This window comes from Arctopsyche grandis, chromosome 5 (genome assembly GCF_051622035.1).
Source record: "Arctopsyche grandis isolate Sample6627 chromosome 5, ASM5162203v2, whole genome shotgun sequence".
NCBI lineage: Eukaryota > Metazoa > Arthropoda > Insecta > Trichoptera > Hydropsychidae > Arctopsyche > Arctopsyche grandis.
Window position 1 is genome coordinate 33,737,210 of NC_135359.1, and position 24,333 is coordinate 33,761,542.

The window sequence follows — 24,333 nt, forward strand, 5'->3', positions numbered from 1 at the left end:
TATTAATACCTATACCTACTTAACATACATATTCATATAATATTACAATTTATAACTATATAGGTATATAAGTACTTGCTACTTACATATTATGCAAATACAGTATGAATCTCCAAAATAAATGTTCAATTTTTACAATACATACATATTTGACTTCGGTGACATATTGTCGTCGGTTTGAAATTTTGTCTACATACCTCCATATGTACATATGTAATCTTTGTTGTGATTTGTTTACAATAATAGGTAAAACACATTTTAATATGTATTCGATAGTATCAGCTATATTTTATCCTCCTTAAAGGTTATTCGGTTGATTTTATGAAACGTGACTTTACTTCAAAATATTTAGCACTTTCGCGCGACGGTAATTTTTCGTTAAGGTTCTATCTGTTTTCTCATCTTAATATATTTTGCATACATATGTACCTATGTGCATGTACTACATACTGCATACTATGTAAATACAAAAAAAAATTGTATAATAAGACGACGCTCGTATAATATGTATATTGCAGAAATTTGCTTGTCAACGCTGTTTTTGCTTGATTAATTAAATATTTATATAAGTAGATTATTTCAATAAAAAAATATCTATTAGATAAGAAATTTCGAACGCATGAAATTCGCACTTTTATCTTATTCAATTTGTCAAATAATTGAAAGCTCTATTGATTCAATAACATCTCTATCTTGTTATTGAAAATAAAAACAACAATACCGTTATAAAAATAGCATATTAAATTAAATGGGTGTTGATTCATCTTAACTAAATAGACGAATTTAATAATAGGAAAAATAAAATTTGCATTATTTATGCGTACTTATTTATGGATTTAATGCAAATATTTTCAGTCATGGAAAAACCTCTTTCAGTTCGGTCGACGTTGGTTTTGGTTTGTTTAAAAGGACGAATCTTATATTTTCATTTATTTTCGAGACTATTTTTATTTACGTAATTTTGAAGATTTGTCTTTAACAATTCCTTATTTAACTCTTCATTCATCGTCAAACACACAGTTGTCCCATCTTCATCAGAATCTAAAAAGACTTTCTTCTTTTGTCGAATCGTCAATACAAGAAGGATACGCTCGCTTCATAATATGTACTTAGTTATAAAATTTTGATTCATATATTTTTCGGGATTGATATATTGTTATATTACGGGAGATGGGACATCAAAAATTCTGTGAATTCCCGGCTATAGCTGTTCCGGATCGCCCCCTATTTAAGTTAATTTTTACAAAATAATTCATTCAAAACTCAAACACGTGTTCATAAAATATAAAAAAATAAATATAGTAGGTTAACTTCTCTTTTGAAGAAATTATACTATCCTAAAATTCTCAACTTTTATAATTGGTCTTTGGGCAAGAAAAAGTTTTAGTGCCACGGGTTTTTGTGACCAAATCAAAGCTTAGTATTTCGAATTTAATTTATGAGGTTTTATGCATACATATGTATCAGTATGTATGTACAAAAAAAAAAAATATATGTAGAATTGATTTTTAAACGAGCCGAGATAGAGTGTGTGTGGTATGCCTGGGAAAGACCGGATGCGTGTTGTTATGGTCACTTGTTGGAGGACAAGCCCGAAGAGCGTGTACAATAAATAGTTCTGACTTAATCTGCGCGTTTCACTTGGAATCCTTCACATCCGGATCCTATATTTGGGGGCTTCGTCCGGGATGCCTGAAGACATTTCGAGTGACAGCCAGAAGCGGTCAGACGACGACGCGGAGTTTTGACAGTTGAGGTTAGGACGCGCGCGCGATGACGAGAATGCGGAAGCCCGTGACGTCGGTGACGTCACGTCAGCGAACACGCCACACGACGATGATGATATCCAAGACGATAGCGCCAATGTCAGCGTCAGTTTTACGTCGGCTAACTGTCGTGGAGATGCAGAGGTTCGCGGACTTAGACGAAGATGATGACGACGACGATGAAGAGGAAGAAGAAGACGAAGTGCCATATTTTGACAGAGACAAATTCGAGACTTACGCGCCACGGTTTAAGGGGATTGGCGGTGTGCCAATCAGCCGGTGGATTGAGCACATGGAAGAATTTGCGAAGTTCTTCCACTGGACGCCCCTGGAGCAACTGGTCTACGGGAGAATATATTGCGTAGGAACAGCGAGAATGTTCCTGGATTCAGAAGGGATAATTATATCATGGACTATCCTTAAGCAGAAGCTGATAGAAGAGTTCCAGTGGGATGACGAAGAGCTCGTCTTTGAAGAACGAGAAATGCTTGCTCAAGCAGAGCCCATTGACTCCGATTCAAGTGGGGCCGGTGAAACACCAGACGACGAACCCAGGGTGACGGGGCCCGTGAGAAACCGTGAAAACCGAGAAAGACTGAGTTCACGATGCTACAATTGTGGTGGACGTGGTCATTTAGCAGCCGACTGTAGGTTTAAGACGAGAGGAACTCGTTGTTTCAATTGTAACGAGTTTGGGCACATATCAGCTCAATGTAACAGCACCAAAACAAAGACTGTCTTGACAATACAAGAAGAAATAAGAGAACCAGTCAGTATTCCAATACAAGAAGAAATAAGAGAACCAGTCAGTATTCTAACACAAGAGGACGAGGCGAACATGGCTGATGGAGATGTAAACATGGCCGATGTAAGTGTGAACAGTGATGGTTTGCACAGAAAAAGACCTTTGCAGCAACGGGCTTCACGAGAGATGTCTGCTCAAAGAGAACTCATTGTTTCCAATAATGAAGAGGACGATGCGAACATGGCTGATGGAGATGTAAACATGGCTGATGTAAGTGTGAACAGTGATGGTTTGCACAGAAAAAGACCTTTGCAGCAACGGGCTTCACGAGAGATGTCTGCTCAAAGAGAACTCATTGTTTCCAATGATGAAGAGGACGATGCGAACATGGCTGATGGAGGTGTGAACCTGGCTGATGGAAGTATGGACGGTGATGGTTTGCAAAGAGGAAGACTTTGGGACTACGGAGACATACCGTCTTCAAATACAGATCAACCACCCGATGATCAATTTAGAAAAGGATCTAAGGATTATAGTCATTTGAAGAATTCTGAAGATGAGAATAAAGAAAAGGAAAAACATAAAGACAAAGAGAAAGATATGGCTAAATCACAAGAAGGATTAAGGGACCCAGTCAAAATTTCAACACCAAAAGACACTGTATTCACTTTCAAGCTTGGTCGTAGTCGGATTGATGTTAATTCAATGGAAAAGAAAATGGAACCATGGATTGAGAAAAGACTTACTGGATGTATCAGTGAGCCAGAACCAATATGTGTTGACCTCATTTATGGTAAATTACTAGCAGAAAATCTGTGGGGTGACGGCAGATTCATCGGATGCTCAAGGAGAATCGCCACGGGCATTGGATAGTATTTAAGTTGTACCGATGGAAGTTAAGTGTGCGTTTGTGAATTAGAGAATAAGTGAAAGACCTGGAGGGTTTTTAGTTAAGCCTTACTTGTAATTTGATGATTGAAAAGTGTAATGTTTTATTGCTTATTCTAGTATTTTTGGGAAGTGCTTTGTATATTGAATCATGTTTTAATTTGGTTACATGCTTAGAAGAATATAAGATAACTGTATTGAAATGTAATTCTAGTAATGTTTTAAAATGTGATTGTTTCCGATGTAAAGATTTAACCTGTCATTGTAAAGGTATTGATTTTAATGTTTTATTGCTAATTCTAGTAATGTTTTGAAATGTGATTGTTTCCGATGTAAAGATTTAACCTGTCATAGTAAAGGTATTGATTTTAATGTTTATTGCTAATTCTAGTAATGTTTTAAAATGTGATTGTTTCCGATGTAAAGATTTAACCTGTCATTGTAAAGGTATTGATTTTAATGTTTTATTGCTAATTCTAGTAATGTTTTGAAATGTGATTGTTTCCGATGTAAAGATTTAACCTGTCATAGTAAAGGTATTGATTTTAATGTTTATTGCTAATTCTAGTAATGTTTTAAAATGTGATTGTTTCCGATGTAAAGATTTAACCTGTCATTGTAAAGGTATTGATTTTAATGTTTTATTGCTAATTCTAGTAATGTTTTGAAATGTGATTGTTTCCGATGTAAAGATTTAACCTGTCATAGTAAAGGTATTGATTTTAATGTTTATTGCTAATTCTAGTAATGTTTTAAAATGTGATTGTTTCCGATGTAAAGATTTAACCTGTCATTGTAAAGGTATTGATTTTAATGTTTTATTGCTAATTCTAGTAATGTTTTGAAATGTGATTGTTTCCGATGTAAAGATTTAACTTTTGTCATTGTAAAGGTATTGATTTTAATGTTTTGTATTGCTTGTAATAACTTTAAATTGTAATTGTGATACCTTTCTGTTTTGTATTGCTTGACATAATTTTAAATTGTAATTGTGATGATTTATGTGTAACTTTAATTGTGATGTGTAACTTTATTGAAGATTGAATTATGTTGAAATGAAAAATTGATTTGTAGTGAAATGTGTAACGATTAATTTGTTATAATTGTAATTGTTATGTAAATTGTGAAATGATTGATGTATAAGTGTATTGAAATGTAGTTGTGATGATGATTGTAATTGTGATTTAAATTGTAATTGTGACAATTGAAAGCATGTTTAGAAGAATATAAGATGATTTTATGGAATGGAAGATTAAACATTGTTGAGGATGATAGAGGAAATGTTTTAAAAGAATGTAAGATGATACATTGTATAGAGTGGAAAATGAAATGTAAAAGAATGTGAGATGAAACTTTGTTGAGGATGATAGAGGAAATGTTTTAAAAGAATGTAAGATGATACATTGTATAGAGTAGAAGATGAAATGTAAAAGAATGTGAGATGAAATGCTGTAAAAGTATAAAAGACGAAGAATGTCATCCGAGGGCGAATGACAGTCAGGAATGACCGAATGTAGAATTGATTTTTAAACGAGCCGAGATAGAGTGTGTGTGGTATGCCTGGGAAAGACCGGATGCGTGTTGTTATGGTCACTTGTTGGAGAACGAGCCCGAAGATATGTGTTAATAAATACATAGTTCTGACTTAATCTGCGTTTCACTTGGAATCCTTCACATCCGGATCCTATATATATATATATATATATAAATAAATTAAATATGAAATAGAAAGAGAAATGAACAAATGTCAAAAAAGTGCTCGATTATTGGAAGGATTTATATTACAAAAAAAACTGCGGTGTTTCATGAGAATATGGAATAAGGAAAAAGTGCAAGATTGTGCATGTCGAAATGGAGATTGATGGTAATGATGATGACGATTAATATTATGTATATCGATATTACATAATTCCGTCGATTCGCTAACGAGTTTGCGTGCGTCCCACATAAAAAAATAATGGCAACGATTTTTTTTATCTCAGACACAGTGGACCACAGAAACATCTCGAATCATGATGACCAACAATATTGTACATTAATTTGTACATACAATATATACATACATATGTATGTATATCCATCATGGAACAGGATTTTTTTTGACAAGTAACGAGACAAGTTCAGTCTTCTGCGACGTGACGGTTGCACTTGGGCAGTTTTGACGAATGCTCTAAGCGAAATGGTGTTTTGAAATGGATGGGTGGGTGGTTTGGCTGGGGTGGGATGGGGTGGGTGTTGTTGTGAATGGTACAGGGTGGGTGTGCCGCCAGGGTGAACGATCTAACTCGACCGTCTAGGCCGCTCGCAAGGGTAAATACTAGGGCACCAACCTCACTACACTACACTCATACCCCTACACCCGCCCTAATGTCACAATACACGTGTATCTATTATTAAATTATGGTTATAACTCATTGGATTAGTCGCGGTTTGCATCGTTTTGTGTTTGTTTTTTGTTTATGTTATGTGGAGATGAGTTTCATTCACCACTTTCCGCTCGAGTATTCCCTGTTGGTTTTTGTACCGTTTTAGTTGTTCTTGTTTGGGATTCATTCAATGTGATTAACTTCGAATCTGATTCCTGAATACATTTCTCTCTCTCTCTCCTCGTATTGCTCAATGGTGATGTATGCGACTCGGAGCACGATTTGCCTCCATCTACTTATGTACGTACATACATATCTCGATCCTGGACCCCAAGCTAATGACAGCGCTTAAAGAGGATCCTGCTAATTCATCTCACGGGAGATCGTTCCTTTGTTCGCGTCCACCTCCTGTCCCAATAATTACCCCGAAATGCTTTAAATATTTTTTATCAGCCCCCGCGACTGTGGAGATTCAACTCTCGGGAATGAGCAATCTTCCCAAGACAGGAATCCTCCGGACAGCTATGTATGTAGTAGAGCCACTTTCCGAATGTGGGATAGCAATAATAATATGAAAGGGACAAGTTTTAGAAATGGGCTACTGTCGTTGACGTAGGACATGGAACTAGAACATAAGAAGAAAATAACGTACGTAAATAGTCAGCAGTGTATGTTTAGCACCGAGTGATTATTGGGTTGCTGGTCAGATTTGGGTGTTTGTGAGTCCAAGTCGGTCGTTTCTTATCAAATTTTGCCAATTTCATCTGATCATTGTTGAAACGGTTCCTTAAAATTGGCAAAAAAAACATCCTAACTGCTGTTACAAATCGTCTGTGTTATGTATGTATGTACAATTTGTAAAAAATTGTACAAGTCTAAAAATCCATAGTCGTCTCAATGGATTAATTATTTAATTTATTAATTAATTGTTAATTTCGTGTTCTTCGGCTTCTCGAAAACAGTAATTTATTTAATAAAAAATGCTGCATTGTTTGTAATTAATTGTCCAGGAAGGCGCATCGGGGTCTTCCTATCAAGCCTTCCTGGTATCTATATACATATATGTACATACATATGTAAAAATAAAATATAATATAGTAATACGTAAAGAAAGGCTGGGAAGTAATTGTCGAGTTACGTATGCAATATACATAAAGGGCTACAGCAGTATTGCATCATCATGACTAGATATTTATACGTATATATGTGTTTATGTTGTCGCGATGATTTGCAATTCCTGACAGTTTCTAGTCGAAAGTATTTTGGCGCCCTCTGGCACGACACTGTCGTCATCTGATGGAGGTGTCATCCGGCTGTAGGTGTTTAACTTTGAGGCTCGTCCTAGACGCTAAGGGCGACAACCCCGTCTGAAATCCGGGGGACGGAACACGACCTCACCACATCAGACACAACGGGAGGTGGAGGAGGTTGTGAGGGGAGAGAGAAGGTGAATCAGCTCCCCGGGGTTGCCCTTATTACGTGCGCCCCTTCTCACCTCGTCCCTATCTGGTGACAGTCGAAGGTCGCAAGACATCTACGAATACCACTGAAACACTGAGACTCACCTCAATTGCTCCGATACCTCTCATCTACTTTTCTACTACATACACATGTATGTTCGTATGTACATACATATATATATATATATATATATATATATATATATATATATATATATATATATATATATATATATATATATATATATATATTTTTTTTATATATATATATATATATATATATATATATATATATATATATATATATATATATATATATATATATATATATATATATATATACATAAGGAGAGCCTAGTGAGCCCTTCGCCTGCTATATGTATGTATGTAATTGTTAAATGCTGTGCGACTTTGCCTAGAATAGTTTTGAAAATTTTATGAACATTGTTGACTATGTAAATCTAATATATAATTTCGAAAGAGACTTTGTAAGTATTTAATTATGTTGGTTGGTAACATCGAAAACAAATCAAAGTTTCTATGACGATGATTCGATATTTTTTTTTCGATTCAAATAAATTTAATAAAAAAACAAATGAATATTTACTATTAGAATGGCCTTGTTTAAGAAGAAGCCGGGTAAAACAACTACATAGTACGCGATAAAGTTGAGTTTTATAAAGGACGTAAATCTAAATACGACGAAGCTTAAAATTGTTTTAAATGGCTAAAGTTGACTTCACAATTGAAGACCTTATCATGTTTAGTATTCAAAGAAAATACAGAAATTCAATTTAATAAACTAGAATAAACTAATAATAAATACTTACATATGTATACGTTGTATAACTTTTTGATGCAATAGTCTGAACGGAATACATACAGGTTGTATAACATATATTTCAAGGGTTCAAAATGTTATTTAATTTATTTTTAAATTGCAGTTTAGTTACATCGCTTTCAATTGAAAAATAACACAATTTTTGGCAGACAAAACAAATTTTCCCGCAGAGTTAGGATTGCTATCGGTTTATTTCTAAACAATCACTCCCAGTCGTAATATAATAATATATATAAAAACATATATGTAAAAAGAAACGTAACCGATGTGGATATGTGACAATGTGTGTGCGTATACGGCAGACGCGTGGACACACACCCAATCAGACCAAAGAATTCGAGAGGCGGGGAAGTGGGGGAGGGGGGGTGGAGCGTCATTTTACAGGCATGTGCGACGTTGGGCCGAGTCACGGGTGACACATATATACACACACACACTTTTATTTCGACTAATATTACGTGCGCCCGCGAGTCTGTAAATTACCTTACTTAATATGTATTTATATTATAACATATAACTTTATTTTAATTCGTGTATCAATTCCTTTCCGAAACCACCAGTTGAAATCAACGGGCAGAACACTAGTGTATTATAGTTTCGGCGCGGAATAACGGTCTCTTGTATAGTATACATAGAAAGACAGCTCACATTTCCCTGACCATTTTTTAAACCTGCATATTATACATACGTAACATATATGTGAAAGAGTCGCCTTCAGTACGTCTAGGCCGGTAAACGGATTATTTTGATCTTTTCTCTTCCATTTGGGCCTCGCAGGGATGTTTTGTATTTATATATTGTTGCTGGCTGTAGATACAAGACATTCCCTACTTTGTATTTTATTATTTGATATTTTTACTTTATCTGCCATTATTATAATGCTATTGTTATATATGTATGTATTTTTGTTTGTGTTAACCTACATATATGTATGTATATATTTTTATTTTTCTCATCTCTCTGTATCTTTTCAACCATTGTGGTGCATTAGGGACTCCTGTAATGCCACAATGGTCCAAACTTAAACTAAAATATAAATTTCATACATTGCGACCGTATATCGCAAATTCTCGTTTGTGTGATAGTGCGCGGGATCAACTCGCAATGGATGGAATTTTCGGGTGCCAGATGTTCCGTGATCGAGGTTTTAGATTTTATTGCGGAATAATCATCGAACCGTCTATGCCAGTGGTTCTCACGTGAAATTTTTTGTCGGTGTAATTAAAAATAAAACCTTTTTAAAGTAAAATATAGTAGTAAGAAAACAAAATATCTATGTATAGTATTTCATTACATATATGTATGTACGAGTATGTATGTATTTCCAATAAAATAGATACCAGAAATATGGCGTTGGTGATGGGTTTGGTAATAGTTTCGATCGATTTGAGTCGGCGTGCGATTGTTTACACTGTTTACAGTTATGCAAGCGTTGCAATGCAGTGGCGTCCGAGAGTGAAAGTTCCCGAGCGAGAGCGCATTCAGGTCAAGTGTGCGCTTTCCTGACCCGCTCTACGTTTTACCGGCTATTTGTACCTACCTCGTCTTATATGTAGGTATACATATGTATGTATTTTCTCCGCTTGATCTTGAGTCTTGACCCGCCTTCATTTTTACGTCAAACCAGTCACTGATTATTCGAATAACCGAACACCTTACATAAAACGGTTAATCACTCTTTTGACATTCATCTCCTCTACAAATACTCTCTCTCTCCCCCGCCATCGAGGTTTCTCGTCGAATTCGGATTCGAATTTTTTGTTTTATTAATTCAGATCGTTAAGGAAAACTCCCATCAGACAAATTGCCACATCGATTCAGGCTTACAAATTAGCCGCGTTTGTGTGATTAATTAAAAATCGTTAACCCGTTTCAGCCAAGTCGAGGGTCCTTAGGCACAAAGGTCGCAGGGTAGGACGTATGGCTATTGGCCTACCCTTCAGCCTCGGGCCAATAGCCTTTTTGTCTGGCGCATTTCGGCCGAGCCGTTCTACATTTATTCCCGTCGTCGAAGAGGATCCAGGATAACACTCCCGACTATTACTATGGATGTTTGTATGACGTGAGCGATGATTATGCGAGCCCATTCCCACCGATTTTCACCCCTTTCAATCTACCCTCTTCACACAAATATTATGTTTATTTCCGTACAAAGATATTAATTCTCGTAGGCGACGAAACAATTACGCTATTTTCGTTCGTTTATGAGTACGAAAATTTAAAATATTTCAGTGAAATTAAATTAAGTAGCTTTTTAAGACGAATTTTGTAGGTATAAAACGACAGGGAAGGTTGCGAACGAGAAATGTTATAACCGCGTAATAAGTCAAGTAATAATTTATTCATTTATTAAGTTGATGCTCAGGTAGTTCGAAGGTTAGATTTGAAGCTTCGTTTTTATCTGAATAATTTTATTATTTTTCGAAATTAGCGACTAGCAAAAGTATACATAATTCCCTGTTGTCTAGCTAAAGATTTGTACATGATAGTTGGATATTTGTGATCCAAAATCTTACATACATGTGAACAAGCAAAATTCAAAACACAGAATATCGAAATGTCAACAGCTACTAAACTAATTTATCAGCTACTAACTAATTGTTTTTGAATCATACGTATGTATGTTATTATATAAAATATTCAACCGGATAATGTTTATGTCACAATGAAATGATATTTCAAGTGAAAATATATTTTCACTGACGTTTCAGTGAAATCATAACCAGTTACGTTTTCAGGGTTGGTTTTATTCATTTAAGATTAGATTGTTAAGGTTGGTATTATTTAAGGGTTAGGATAGATTAGGTTAAGTAAGAGTTGGCCCTATTCATTTAAGAATGGGTTGTTAGGGTTAAATTTATAAAGTTAAACGTTTTAAATTCATTGTTTGATACATTTTCACTGCTTGAATTGGTGAAAATATATTTTCACTTGAAATATGCTTTCACTGTAACATATATACATACATATGTAGGTATCCCCAGCTAAAATTTCGCTTTGGGAATTGATTACATAATAAATGAAAATAGCATAAGCAACCCACGATGGGCAAAATAAAAAATATATATATTATATTTACAAATAATATTTTTTATTATATCACATGTAAAATATCTAAATATACTTATTAAGAATTGGACAATCTTATCTCATTCTTCTTAAATGTATATATGTAAACTGAAACGGTGGCTGTAATTCGTTTGTGATTGGCGGCGGTCAAAGTCGTTTCTGAATAGCTGGATTGGTCAAAGACGTTTGTGATCGGTCGGTCATTAAATAATTTCAATTCAAATAAATAAAAAAACAAATGAAGGTTTTTTCATGGTTTTCATTTAATTTTCATTTATCAAGCGAAGACGGGTAGCACCAGAGAAATGTTATAATAATAGAGACGCCATTACGAATAAATAATTTGTTTCAATATTATGATGTACGTCTCCATAACTACGCTAAAACGCACGGAATAAAATCAGGGTCATCACATATTCACTTCAGAAATTAAAGTTTTATTTTGATACATAGATTTATTTACAATTTTAGTATATGGTGTGGTGTTGGGCGTTGGTGGCCAATCCGATTATTTTTTCAGTTGACGGATTATTTTTATCCACTTTTTTGTATTTGTCTGTCCTTGGGAACTCTGAAATTAAAGTGTAATGCATAGTTTTAACAAAAATATGTATAATATGAAATGAACGATGTTTATATTAATTAAACTTAAATAATTGTTTATTAATATAATTGAGTATTCGGCGCCACCAAGAAAAATGTTTTTACATTCATTTAAAAATAATTTTTACATTTTTCTGGTGCCACCCCTGAAAAAAAAGTCGAAGTCGCGGGACTGCCATGAAATTTTTAAGAACTGTCAATCTACGATGTTAATTGAATAATATGTTACTTAAATACCCAATTTATTTATAAAAATGTATCCCATATGGTTTATTGTGTGTTTTTGAATGCATTGTGCAATTTTTAACGATGCGCTTGCCCATCTTGCGAGTAATATAAAGTTATTATCGGACATATGTACATATGTATGTACTTCGAGCACCAAGCTTCAAATACGACTAATAATAAAATTACTTTTTTATTATTATTAATTATTTATCATATAGAAAATTGCTAATGAATTATTTCACAATTTTACAATTAACAATTGCAAACTTAAACAAACAACTATACTCTAACATACTTAACAAAATTAACAAAACTATAATTATAATTTTGTCTGTGGACAACCGTCACTTGACAACAATATAACACCTGAAGCCACTTCTATTAATATTACATTTCTCTGGGTAGCACCGCTAGTCTATGTATATATACATAGACTATATATATATATATATATATATATATATATATATATATATATATATATATATATATATATATATATATATATACATATATATATATATATATATATATATATATATATATATATATATATATATATATATATATATATATATATATATATATAATATATATAAAATTGTCAGTAAAATGTATATATATGTATATATATATATATATATATATATATATATATATATATATATATACATATATAAATTAATGTCTGTCTGTGTGTCTCGAATAGTCTCCTAAACCACTGAACCGATTAAAATGGAACTTTCAGGATTTGTTGTATGCATTTCCGGGAAGATTACTGTTAAAAAACCTCTTAATAATAATATTCGTAATTACGATTTTACTGACGCAAAAGTAAAGCTATCCTACCGCCTTCAACGCATCACGCCGCGAGTGTGACAATAATCGCGCCGCGCCTACCTCGCACTTGAATGTACTGACCATTCGGGGCTGTACCACAAACACAGCGGATGACTGGACCACATCAACAAGTATATCTATACCTATATATCTATATATATATATATATATGTATATATATATATATATATATATATATATATATATATATATATATATATATATATATATATATATAAATGTAAAAAAGGAACGGGAACGGGAACGGGAATTGCACGCGTTATTGTGGCATTGCAACGCATGCCGGGTTCAGCTAGTATTAAATAAAATCAACGGACAATTTCAAGGGATACATACAAGATACATGACGTTGATAAGTGAAAGAGACGTAGGCGGATATTTAATTATGGCATTAGGTACTGTTTTGTTTTTGTTTATGAAATATTGTTGTGGTTGGGGTTGGGGTTGGGGTGTGGCGTCTGTTGCCGGGGAGTCGTTGCTGGTGCTGTTGCTGGTGCTGGTTTGGCTACCCCAATGTCGTCCAAGGTCGGCCATAACCTGCCCCACGAGCCACGACCTGCCTCCACCTCGCAAATAACGACCATTGCCGAGCCGCGCAAATCACCCTCTTCCCCTCCCCACCTCCCACTTTTCCCCACACACACGCGCGCGCTCTCTCGCCCTCACCCGCCTACCCCTACCCATATTGCTTCCCCGATACATGACAATACACGCATTTCATTTTTTATGTTTATTTCGAGTACTTATGTCATACATACATATACAATTTGGCGATAGGGTAAAACTGAAGCTAAATTAATTGATAATTAGTCTTTTTGGGTTGTCGAGATACGATCCCCAAATAACTACGATCAGTGTAATACATATGTAAACGTGTGCTGTCTATCGTTTAGAGTGAGACTTGATGATTGTCGAGAACTCGTGATGTTTAAATACATAGGTAATAAGAATAACTAATAGGACCCGAATGGCCTTGGAGGTTAGGTATACTTTTTACGACAGCTCAATTTTTCAAGGACGACCGTATTCTGAATTTTGCCTCTGGGTTGTATTAATGATACCTTTGGTAGATGTTCTCCACCTACGTGTGTTTTATGTGTTTATATACAGATAAATATGTATATAATCTAATAAGGTACATCCATATTATACATATACATACATATGTATGTATATTATAAGATCTTGTCTGCTTTCAATATTAAATAGTTCTAAATCGAGTTTATATGATTCGTGATCTTGGTATACTTTTTGACGGTAAATTGACGTTCATAAATCAAATGTTGTCAATAAGTCCAATCTGTAGCATTTGTAATCAGACATTCTTATCTGTTGGCTAATTTCAATTCGATAATTTCCACTACAAGTCTTTTGTTAGGGTCATATTGGAGTTCAACTGGATAATTTGGTCACCTAGCAAAAAATTGTATATTAAATTATTGGAAAAACTCCGCAAAAAAAATTTGTCGGTTTCTCAACTTTAAAATGTATCGATACTATCCAAGCAAATTTTGTTTGGGAATAATAGGTTTAGTTGGTCTTGAATTTCGTCGTCGTATTTTATTATTACGACACGTGTTATTTGTTCTTCGTGGAATTATTTATAATCCATCGATTCTCAATGAATTCTCCGATTTGCACAGCAATGGGACTGTTTAACCATATGTAACCATATGTACATACAATGTACATATGAATGTAGCCGATCATTCGGACATCGACATATTTAGTGTGACTTTATAGTCAGTGAGATCTATTCAAAATATTTCCTTAATTTTATTAGTGTCCTATTCCTATTACGTTTTTACTATTTTTTCATTTCCATGCTTTTTGTCATATACTAACGGTATATATTTGTTTTTGTAACTTTTATCTATTGATATTGTTTATATTGTATTACATATATGATGTATTGAAATAGATTTTTAAATTTATATTCAGTTGTTACTGAGTTTATCTCAACTATATAATGGCACTTATTTAGAGCAGCGTAGTGACAGTAACTATTATTATACATACATACATTTGTATGTACATACATACATAGTTACGCAAGATGAAGATTAAACGGTCTCCCGAATATATGTATGTATGTTCAGCGTCCCAGAGGATACGAGATAAAACCACCGGGTTTAATTAATTAATTTAGTTGAATGTGTGAATCCTTTCCCTTTGTCTCTCACCGTTGATAATAACTGAGATTGGTGTTGTTTAAATGGTTTAAAAGTCGAATGTTATATTCTAGTAATAAATATATTGAGAATAAAATATAAAATATATATATTTATATATATATATATATATAGCCTAGCCAGCAGCGTGGCTCGGTCGTTAAGCTTCTGCTTAACACTGAGAGGCGCCGAGTTCGATCCCTTGAGCTGACCTCGATTGAAAAGAATTTTTCTGAGTATATCTGTAATGCTGCTGGTCAGACCAGGATTTGTGACTCCTGGTTGATCGTTTCCTATCAGAGTTTGCCAATTTTCTCTGATTTCATTGTTGAAACGATTCCCGATTAAAAATTGGCTAAAAATCCTTCCTACCCACCATGTCACCACTATTTGAGTATGATTAATGTCAATATTACAATAAAAAAATGTATGTACAATTCATAGATGTCTCGTTAATTGTCGAGTTTATGTCAGTGTCTCGTAATTTAGCGACTTATATATAATTAAAAAAAAAAAAAAAAAAAAAAAAAAAAAAAATGCTGTATTATTTGTAATTTGGCCAGGAAGGCGCATTGGGGTTTACCTGTAATGCCTTCCTGGTATGAAATAAATAAAAAATAAAAAAAATAAATAAAATATATATATATATATATATATATATATATATATATATATATATATATATATATATATATACATATATATATATATACATATGTACATAGTGATTGCTGTAATAAGTTTTGTGTGTGGACCTTGTTTAAAAAGTAATGAATTCCTCTTTTAATGAAGTTTAATGAAGGCTTCGAAAATGTTCGGTTCAAAACTTACAATTTTAATATACATACTCGTTATGTAACAGCATTAATATTAATACACAGTATAATTTCACCGCGAACAAGAAGTGTAAATCGATTTGATTAATTTTACTCGTTAATGCTTGTTAGTTCAAACTTCATAAAAAAGAAAGTTCGTATATTACTTAACATGCATATATGTATATGTACATACATACATACGTAGTAGCTAAAATCCGCTATAATAAATCTCTGTGTTGTTTATATTTTAGCATTACTAATGTTATAAAAATACTTACCTACAATTTACAAACATATGTATGTATGTATATGTTTTACATTTCTTTAAACAGTAGGTATTTTATGTACGCGAGTAGGTCCTATCATAGATATGTAATGTATATTACATATATTCTATTTATAGCCAAAGTATGTATATGTACATGTTGTTTTTCATACACATGTACATAATTTATATTTGGAAAATTATAAATTGGCACTCTTTTTGACCTTGAAATCGTGTAATTTAATTATGAATATTTTCCACTGTCTGGTGTAACAATCGATAATAACCTGTTTTTACATATTCAAATATTTATACCTTATCTATTCTACATACATATTATGTATTACCGCTAATATTGCGGTAATGCATTTACTTGTCAAAATTTTTATATAAATTCTGCATACATTGTATGTACATACATATTGCGTCTACGTTGACAAATTAAGAATTCTTTTCATCTGAAAAATATTAATTCTTAGCATAATTACTAATTAACATATGTATGTGTATAACATATATTTTGTCAAAAGTTATACAAATCTTGAATATTTAATGAACTTTCATGTAATACTCCCTTGGATGAAAAAAAATGTAAATTTTCAAAAAATTTCATTGTTCCAAAATTGGGGTGACACCACTGCATACATGTATATTATATTATTGATCTCTAAATATTAGAATGGACATAATATTTTTTTGATAATTTCCAGTTGTGTCACGTTTTTTAATCCCTTGCATTGACACACAGATATTGAAGAGAATATGTTTGTATGTATAGGTAAATAAAATATAATATTGTTACGTACATAACAGTGTGTGTGTGTGTGTGTTATTGTAAGGTGGATGGGTGGGTGGGTGGGTGGGTTGTTTGTCGAAGTTAGCGAGGGTAAGTGTAGCCGTAGCCGTAGAGCAAGGCAACGGTAGTCGTAACTAACGGCAACGGCCCGAGGTGTGTCTCCCGCCGGAGCTGATGCTGGAGCCAGTTCCTGGGCAGGTCACCCTGAGGGCCTGACCCTGTCAGCGGCCAAATTGGACCGCGAGATTCTGGGACTTTCCCCGCGACCTTGTCTGCCTTGCAACCTAGACCTAGACGTAACCTTTCTTGAACCCAACTCCGGGGGAGGCAGTTCGTGCGTCTGGGAAAACAACTACGCAAAGTTTTCCTTTCCTCTTAATTTTTACTTTTTTTTTGTTATTATCCTCTCAACTAGCCGATAGCTTAAGATATCAACTATTATGTTTAAAATGCTTTAATTTCGGAAAACACATTCCCACATACACACTCCCCCGCCCCTCACTTCTTTAAGCAGAGCTTGCATTCAAGTACAAGCAACATATGAAGCACTTATTATTACTTAACATTGTATAGGTATATATTTATGTATACATATGTACGTAACTAATAATAAATTTATACTTCTCGTATATCACGCATACATACCCCACGCCTACTGGATCTAAAGAAATATTAAATTCACATCTAAAATATTGTTTTCGATTCTTTTTGAATAATCCCCTTATAGAAATAATCATCCTTGTCGATGTAAATAAAACATTATTTTGTTATCCATTTTTAATAATTCTTTGTCACGTTTTCTGTATGGGGGGAGTTTTCTGCTAATATTTCAAAGCATTTCCCCCCCACCCCCCATACAGAAAACGTGACAAATAATGATTAAAAATGGATATCAAATAAATTTTTTTTATTTCAACAACGATGATTATCAGATTTCTGCTAGCTAATATTTCATAAACAAAACGGGGAAGAATAAGTCGGTTTGCAATTTAACTTGGTGTAGTGACTAGTGAGGAACCCCGGTTTTTCAGTTGCCATCACTCGAACGTTGAACCTTTTCTGGGCCCTCCCCACTCACGCTTTCCTCTTTCCATATTGTGTTGACGTGACAAATCCTCGCAATCCTTTGAAGGGCGAACTTTGTGTACGCTACAATGGTAATTTTAAATGTAAACGCATAATAACCGAATCAAAAATCCGGCAAAAATTTACCGGTCAATGAATGTCCTTCGGTATTTATGAATTATTGTTGAAACTTTTTTCATCGAAAATGTTCACATCAATGAACGACTTGCGTATTTTTTTGGAATATTTTCGGAAGCACACTTCAATCCATTTAATTTTGAATCCACAATTTAAGAGCAACTCCTCCGTTGCTCTTACAGTATGAGACCATCACAATAATATTGTTAATAAAAAAGATCTCGGGTACACGTTCAATCGATTTGTTTCGATTATTACAGCGTCATTTAAATGTTAGCACCGGTGTACCTACATACATATATAAAAAAATTCGGATGTGACCAACCCATGACTTTATCTATGTATTTGAGGAACATAAGAAGGAATATAACAAAACGAAACTCGATATTGAACCGTACAGACACATTCACACATACCGGCAGCATTATGAAATATGTTGTAATAGCTATGACAGCATTTTCGATACAAATTGAGCGCAAATGTATGGAAACTTGCACAAGACAAAAGATCTACTTCCGGTTGTCGGATTTTGTTCAATTTTTTTTTATTACTTAAAATCACTATCAGTATTATACACAATAAATATCATGACGATTAAAATAATTTGAAAGGTCAAAATAAAATAATGAAATATTGTTAAAAAAAAAATACTACCATTAGTATTACCATTTCCGGTCAACTTAAAATTTTGAAAAAAATTAACGTGTCGATAAGAACTTCAGTAACCGATACTAAGTTTCAGTTCGATAAGACTAAGTTTGTTCAAAAAATCCCCAAAAATCCACAGACACACACACGGCATTCACACAAACACACACACACACACACACACACACACACACACACACACACAGAGACAGACACACACACACACACATTCTTTCTAGATCATGAAAATGTGATCAGTGATCGATTCTGATTTCGAATCAATCAATCAATGAGTTCGAATTTTCGCATGATCACAAAACTTCATCTATTGTTACTACGTACATACATACATAGATAAAGTGATTAGTAAAAAGTTGTCCAAGCTTAAAAATAGTGAAATCCATTAGTTCGTATGGTATTTTTTGTCTCATTCTACAATTCATATTTGCATATAGCCCTATGCATGATGCTTTGGAGGAAATCTTTAATTGGTATGTACATAGATAGAGACATATGTACATATGTACGTAGAAGCGGTGCAGCGGTTTTGTAAATGCATATTAGAGTGTATCGCTTCCCGTTTGGGAGCTTCTCCGCCGCAGCCATTTGACCGTCTCGATGCGAGTTTGGGTGGATGGATGGGTGGTTGGGTGGTTGGGTGGTTGGGTGGGTCATGTGCAGGGTGTTGTGGGTGGGGGTGGGTTTGCGCCCGGGCAGCAGGTCGTCGGCATCGTCGGGTGAGCGGCCCGCCGACCTCCAGACGGCCGCCATTTGCACCCGACCCCGCCTTTGCATCCCCTGCCTTTGCATCCCCTGCCTTCCTGCCTCGCGCATACCCGCCACCCTGCGCCACCCTGATTAACTCAAACCGCCCAGACGGGAGGTGCATTACACCGAATTACGAATACCTAAACACCGCCAACTACCAACTGCTCTTTTATCCACTGCTTTATTATATACATACATACAACCCTCACTCCTCCTCTTCCTACTCCTTTTGCTGCTGCTGCTACTTCTGCTTCTTCTTGTGTAAAATATTTAAAGCTTCTTCTTCCATTCGAGCGATTCTTTTATAATACACTCATGCATATTTCGATAACATCACTAGTTGTTGAACAGATTCCCTAATGCGTAACTAAGAATTTGAACCCAGCTCATGCATATCCACAATCGTGCCCTTTTCATTTTTCAGTGCAAGTTCGTTTGCAAGGTGGAACGAAAATTTCGCGTTTTTGATCTTTACCTACATACTTGAGTGACCTCACATACAAATGCAATGGACTTTCTATTGCAATCTATCTGCACAAAGTCATCGTGATGATAGTATTAATACTGATGAAATATTCATTGTCACCACGATTTACAATCTTCCGAGAGTGTACTGTAATTCGTACCGATTGTAAAGCTACGTTATTTTTTTTATTGTGCGTTTATCCCTCGAAATAAATTGTTCAACGTTGTTGGGCAATTGCTTGGGACAGAAATAAAAATATATCGAATTTGATTTTTAAGATCATTTTGAAAATATTTAAAGCGTTTACTTTATTTTTTAATGGTATTATATTTCAGTTTTAATTCTTTGAATGCCGGCTACCTATCGCTCAATAATTTGTTGCTCGGATGATTTTACTTCGAGCAATAAATCGTCTAATATGAATACAAATCGTATCGTACGTGGATCGATGTACAAATCTGATGAAAGAACTGTCATGGTCAACGATTAGACCTGTAAATCGCATGATCTATTGTGACAGTCCGAAGTTCAAAGCTCTTCAAAAAAATAGTCTGTGTGTATGAAACGAGTTACGCGAACGATCGTATTTTTAGAACTGGGTGCTTGATATGTATTTAATAAATAATTTATAACTTTTTTACCAAAAAAAAAATGTTAAGTCACGACCGCTAATTTATCAGTTTGCTGTGAAATGTACATATGTTTTGTTTTCCTCCTTGTCTTTTTATTTATTTTTCAAAAATCAACAGAAAACAAATGTAGAAATGCATAAAAATAAAGAATAAATGTAACAAAATAACATCTGAGCCCAATTAGAGATTTTTACAAATTATGTACATAAAATGGGACATAGAGATAAACAGATGTAAAAGAAAAGAATAAAAACTAAAACAAGACTAAATAGAACAGTGCATAACTAAACATACAATGATAAATATTGCATGAAAATTATAAAATAGAAATATAATCATTTGGATCAATCAATCAAAACTCTCCCGATGCCCTGAATTGATACATGGAAACACCGAATAGATCAACCTCATTCAGCTCCCCTAACACGCTGTACATAGAAAGGAATATTTTAGGGAATTATTTTTAAAGGATTGTCTTGCGGAAGGTATGTGATAGGGGTTTATACCTACATGTACATACATTTGTAATAGTAGAGCTAATATTGAACGAAATGTGTGAAAATTGAACGAAATGGATGTGACCGACCTACGAGGAATATAAGAAGGATAAAAAACAAAATTCTATAATCGAACATGTGTATGTATGTACATACCCGTTCACACATACCGGCTATGAGCATTTTCAATTCAAATTGAACACAAATGTAGGAAAAATTACAAATGATAAAAGTTCTTCTTCCGGCTTACGAATTCCGTCTAAAACCTTATCAACTCTGTGTTAGTGTTAATGTTAATGTTAGCACAAAAAGAATACAAATATAAATTTTCAACTAAATATGTTCAGGGCGTGGAAAGAATCGTTGTCACAACATTTTTGACTTTTCTAAGAGGAAAAAATCCCGCTTCCGATTTATTTTATTTAGTGATTTTTTTATTATTTCATCACATTGATACAATCATAAATACTTGAATTTTTACGTGAAGAGCACACATGTAAAAGGGGTCGAAAAAAATAGTGGAAGAAAAAATTGGACAAGAGTAAACTGACACTTCTTGTTGACGGGTGCTTACCAACTTTTATACATAACTTGGTATTAAACTAAAAGTTCTAGATATAAAATTTCAGTTCAATAAATTAAAGGATTTCTTAGAAAAACATAAAAAACCTTGATTCTCTAAATTAAAAATAATACTATCGGCTTAGGAAAAAATATTTAAAAAATTTTGGCGTATAATATTAATAATTTCTATTACAAGTAAGAAATTTCAGTCCGATTTGATTAGTGGTTTGGGAGATAATTTTATTCAAAAACTTAAAAAGAAAGATTTTTTTAAAATGTCACACTAGTGGTCCCCTTAAAATATGCTTAAAATATCATTACGGTTCACATATTATTTTTGTAAAAATAATCTTTTTAAGTAAATTTCTGCCAGCACTGTAATCGCGGTATTCAGACTAGTTTCAGCACCGGGATTCACGGTACCAGAAAACACCGGGATCCTTATTGTGTATATATAGTGCATATGTAGATTTCCTTTAAAGCAGGTTCATTCATATATGTAGGTATGTATGTATGCATGTGCATTACTCTTCGTACAATCTGATTATTAAAAAAAAATTACATCCCTCCTTATCCGCGTACAAAGAGCATTGCATATTTGTATGTATTTTTCGCGTAAAAAGATTAAGTTTGTCGAAAAGAGTCTTTTGGGTATTCATCATGATGCTAGAAATAGATATAGAAAAAATATGTATTCTAATAATAAATGGGGTGCGGTATTATTCGAGTCGATATCGGTTCGGTCACGTACAGAGTATATTAGTCAAGTCGCAACTAAAGAGGAAGTCGCTAATTAGCTGACTACTTTGAATTGATTGTGTATAAATACATATAAGGAAAGTCGCATTATTGGGATTGATTTGGGTTAGGGAAGACTTGATGTTGTTTTTATCGGGGTAGACTTAAATGAATTCGTTCGTTCCGGTCCGATAGGGAGTGTGCTCAACGAGCTGAATTCGCTCCTTCGGGATGTTGCCGCTTAATCAGACTTAAACATCCCTGATGTTCTCCACAACGTACATACACACATGTCAAATTGGGTGCGCGTGATTTTTAAACCGGGATTAGGTACACGCATTCCGTCGCCGAATTCGTTTATGCATATGTCAATGGCACCATCCAGTAAATTTAAGAAACGGAGACCTCGAGGGATGGGAGAATTGAAATATTCCACAGTTCTTGCTAGAGGAATATGAAATAGGGGACGATGGCGGGTCCAGATCAAACTCTCCGGAGCAAGAATAAACTGGCATGAGATAAAACCTCTATATATGTATATAGAAAACAAGAACTTGATGAGGGCAACATTCCTCCTATGTTCAAGAGAAGTGTAGCCTACCATACCCATGACAAATCTTGAGGGATATAAATATGGGTAAATCCCATATTGCTCCTTATAAAGAAGCCGGAGAAATCGTCTTTGGATAAGTTCAAGTTTAATAGATTGTGTTTTGGCTGAACGACTCCAGATAATAGAGGCGTACTCCATGACACTTCTCACTAGAGCATCGTACAACAGCCTCAAAACAGTAGGATTATGGAAATGTAGGGAATTGCGAAAAACAAAGCCTAGCATCCTTGAAGCTGAGCAACACACAGAATCAATGTTTTTGGACAACCTTAGGTCACTCTGAAAACCAACCTCAAGATCAACAGTTGATTCGACCCAGTTCAGTTCAGATAAGGAAAGGTACGATCAGGGATATATCTAGATCTAGAGTAACACATTACCTTACATTTGGAGACATTAAGAGGCAAACGTTTAGTTAACGACCAAGCATGAAGAGAATTTATTTAAATCCTCTCGTAAAAGCTCGCAAGAACGTTCAGAATGTATGCTCAAATAGAGCTTTAAATCATCCGCATATAGTGAAAAACGACAATTGACCACGTGTCTACCAATATTATTGACAAATAGATTAAAGAGCAAGGGTCCGAGGTTAGAGCCTTAGAGAACCCCGGAGCCAGCAACATTATACATACACAGATACGGGAGCTAGAGGTACCAAAGACGACAAACCGTTGACGATTCACGAGATATGATTTGAAAAACTGCACCAATCTGTCAAGAAAGCCATAAGCGGACATTCTCTTCAATAATATGAAATGATTTAGCTTACCATAGGCTTTCTGGAAATCAGTATAAACTAAATGGACAGAGTCATGGTGGTTCCAGGAACGTTGAACATAACAATAAGTAAAAAATCAAACAAATGCCTGACAGTTGAGCGTCCAGGTCGAAAAGCATGCTGCTCATCAAGCACAAAACCTTGAAAGTAGTTCCAGACTTTAGCAGGACTAGATAAGAGAGACATACATAAGTCACCCCCGTACTAATAGCGTAGACTTTATATATTTATATCAACATATGTAAGATTACGCTACAAAATTTTTATAAAATCAGTACTAAAACCATTAATTACTGATATTTACATGTATGTATAAAAACTTACTGAAATACTGACCCTTCATATTTAAATAGTGACCAATAAAATAAAAAGCATATAATATGTATGTATGTACCTACTAGAGAAAAACACACTCTTAGACAAATTATGTAATTTTCTTCTCTACGGTGAGGAGCACGATAATATTTAAAATAAGGCGGTTAGTAACTGTGTGTAGATACATACATATATGTAGATGTATGTATATACATATGAAATTAGATGGGCCAC

General features: G+C 34.2%; 1 protein-coding gene and 1 long non-coding RNA gene across 4 annotated transcripts in view; one reads left to right on the forward strand and one right to left on the reverse strand.

Annotated features, from left to right (window-relative positions):
• Positions 1 to 24,333, reverse strand: part of LOC143912065 (uncharacterized) — a 569,875-nt gene that overhangs the window by 403,181 nt on the left and 142,361 nt on the right. The window lies entirely within an intron of this gene.
• LOC143912047 (uncharacterized) lies at positions 1,561 to 5,047 on the forward strand. Of its 3 annotated transcripts, none has more exons than XM_077431189.1 (2): positions 1,561 to 3,701; positions 3,968 to 5,047. In XM_077431189.1, exon 1 carries the CDS (start codon positions 1,774 to 1,776, stop codon positions 3,382 to 3,384), a length of 1,611 nt encoding a protein of 536 aa, XP_077287315.1. In that variant the 5' UTR covers positions 1,561 to 1,773; the 3' UTR covers positions 3,385 to 3,701; positions 3,968 to 5,047. The 3 variants fall into 3 exon arrangements, with proteins under 3 accessions (XP_077287315.1, XP_077287316.1, XP_077287317.1); XM_077431190.1 differs by having other exon boundaries at positions 1,561 to 3,669; positions 3,847 to 5,046; XM_077431191.1 differs by having other exon boundaries at positions 1,561 to 3,612; positions 3,791 to 5,046.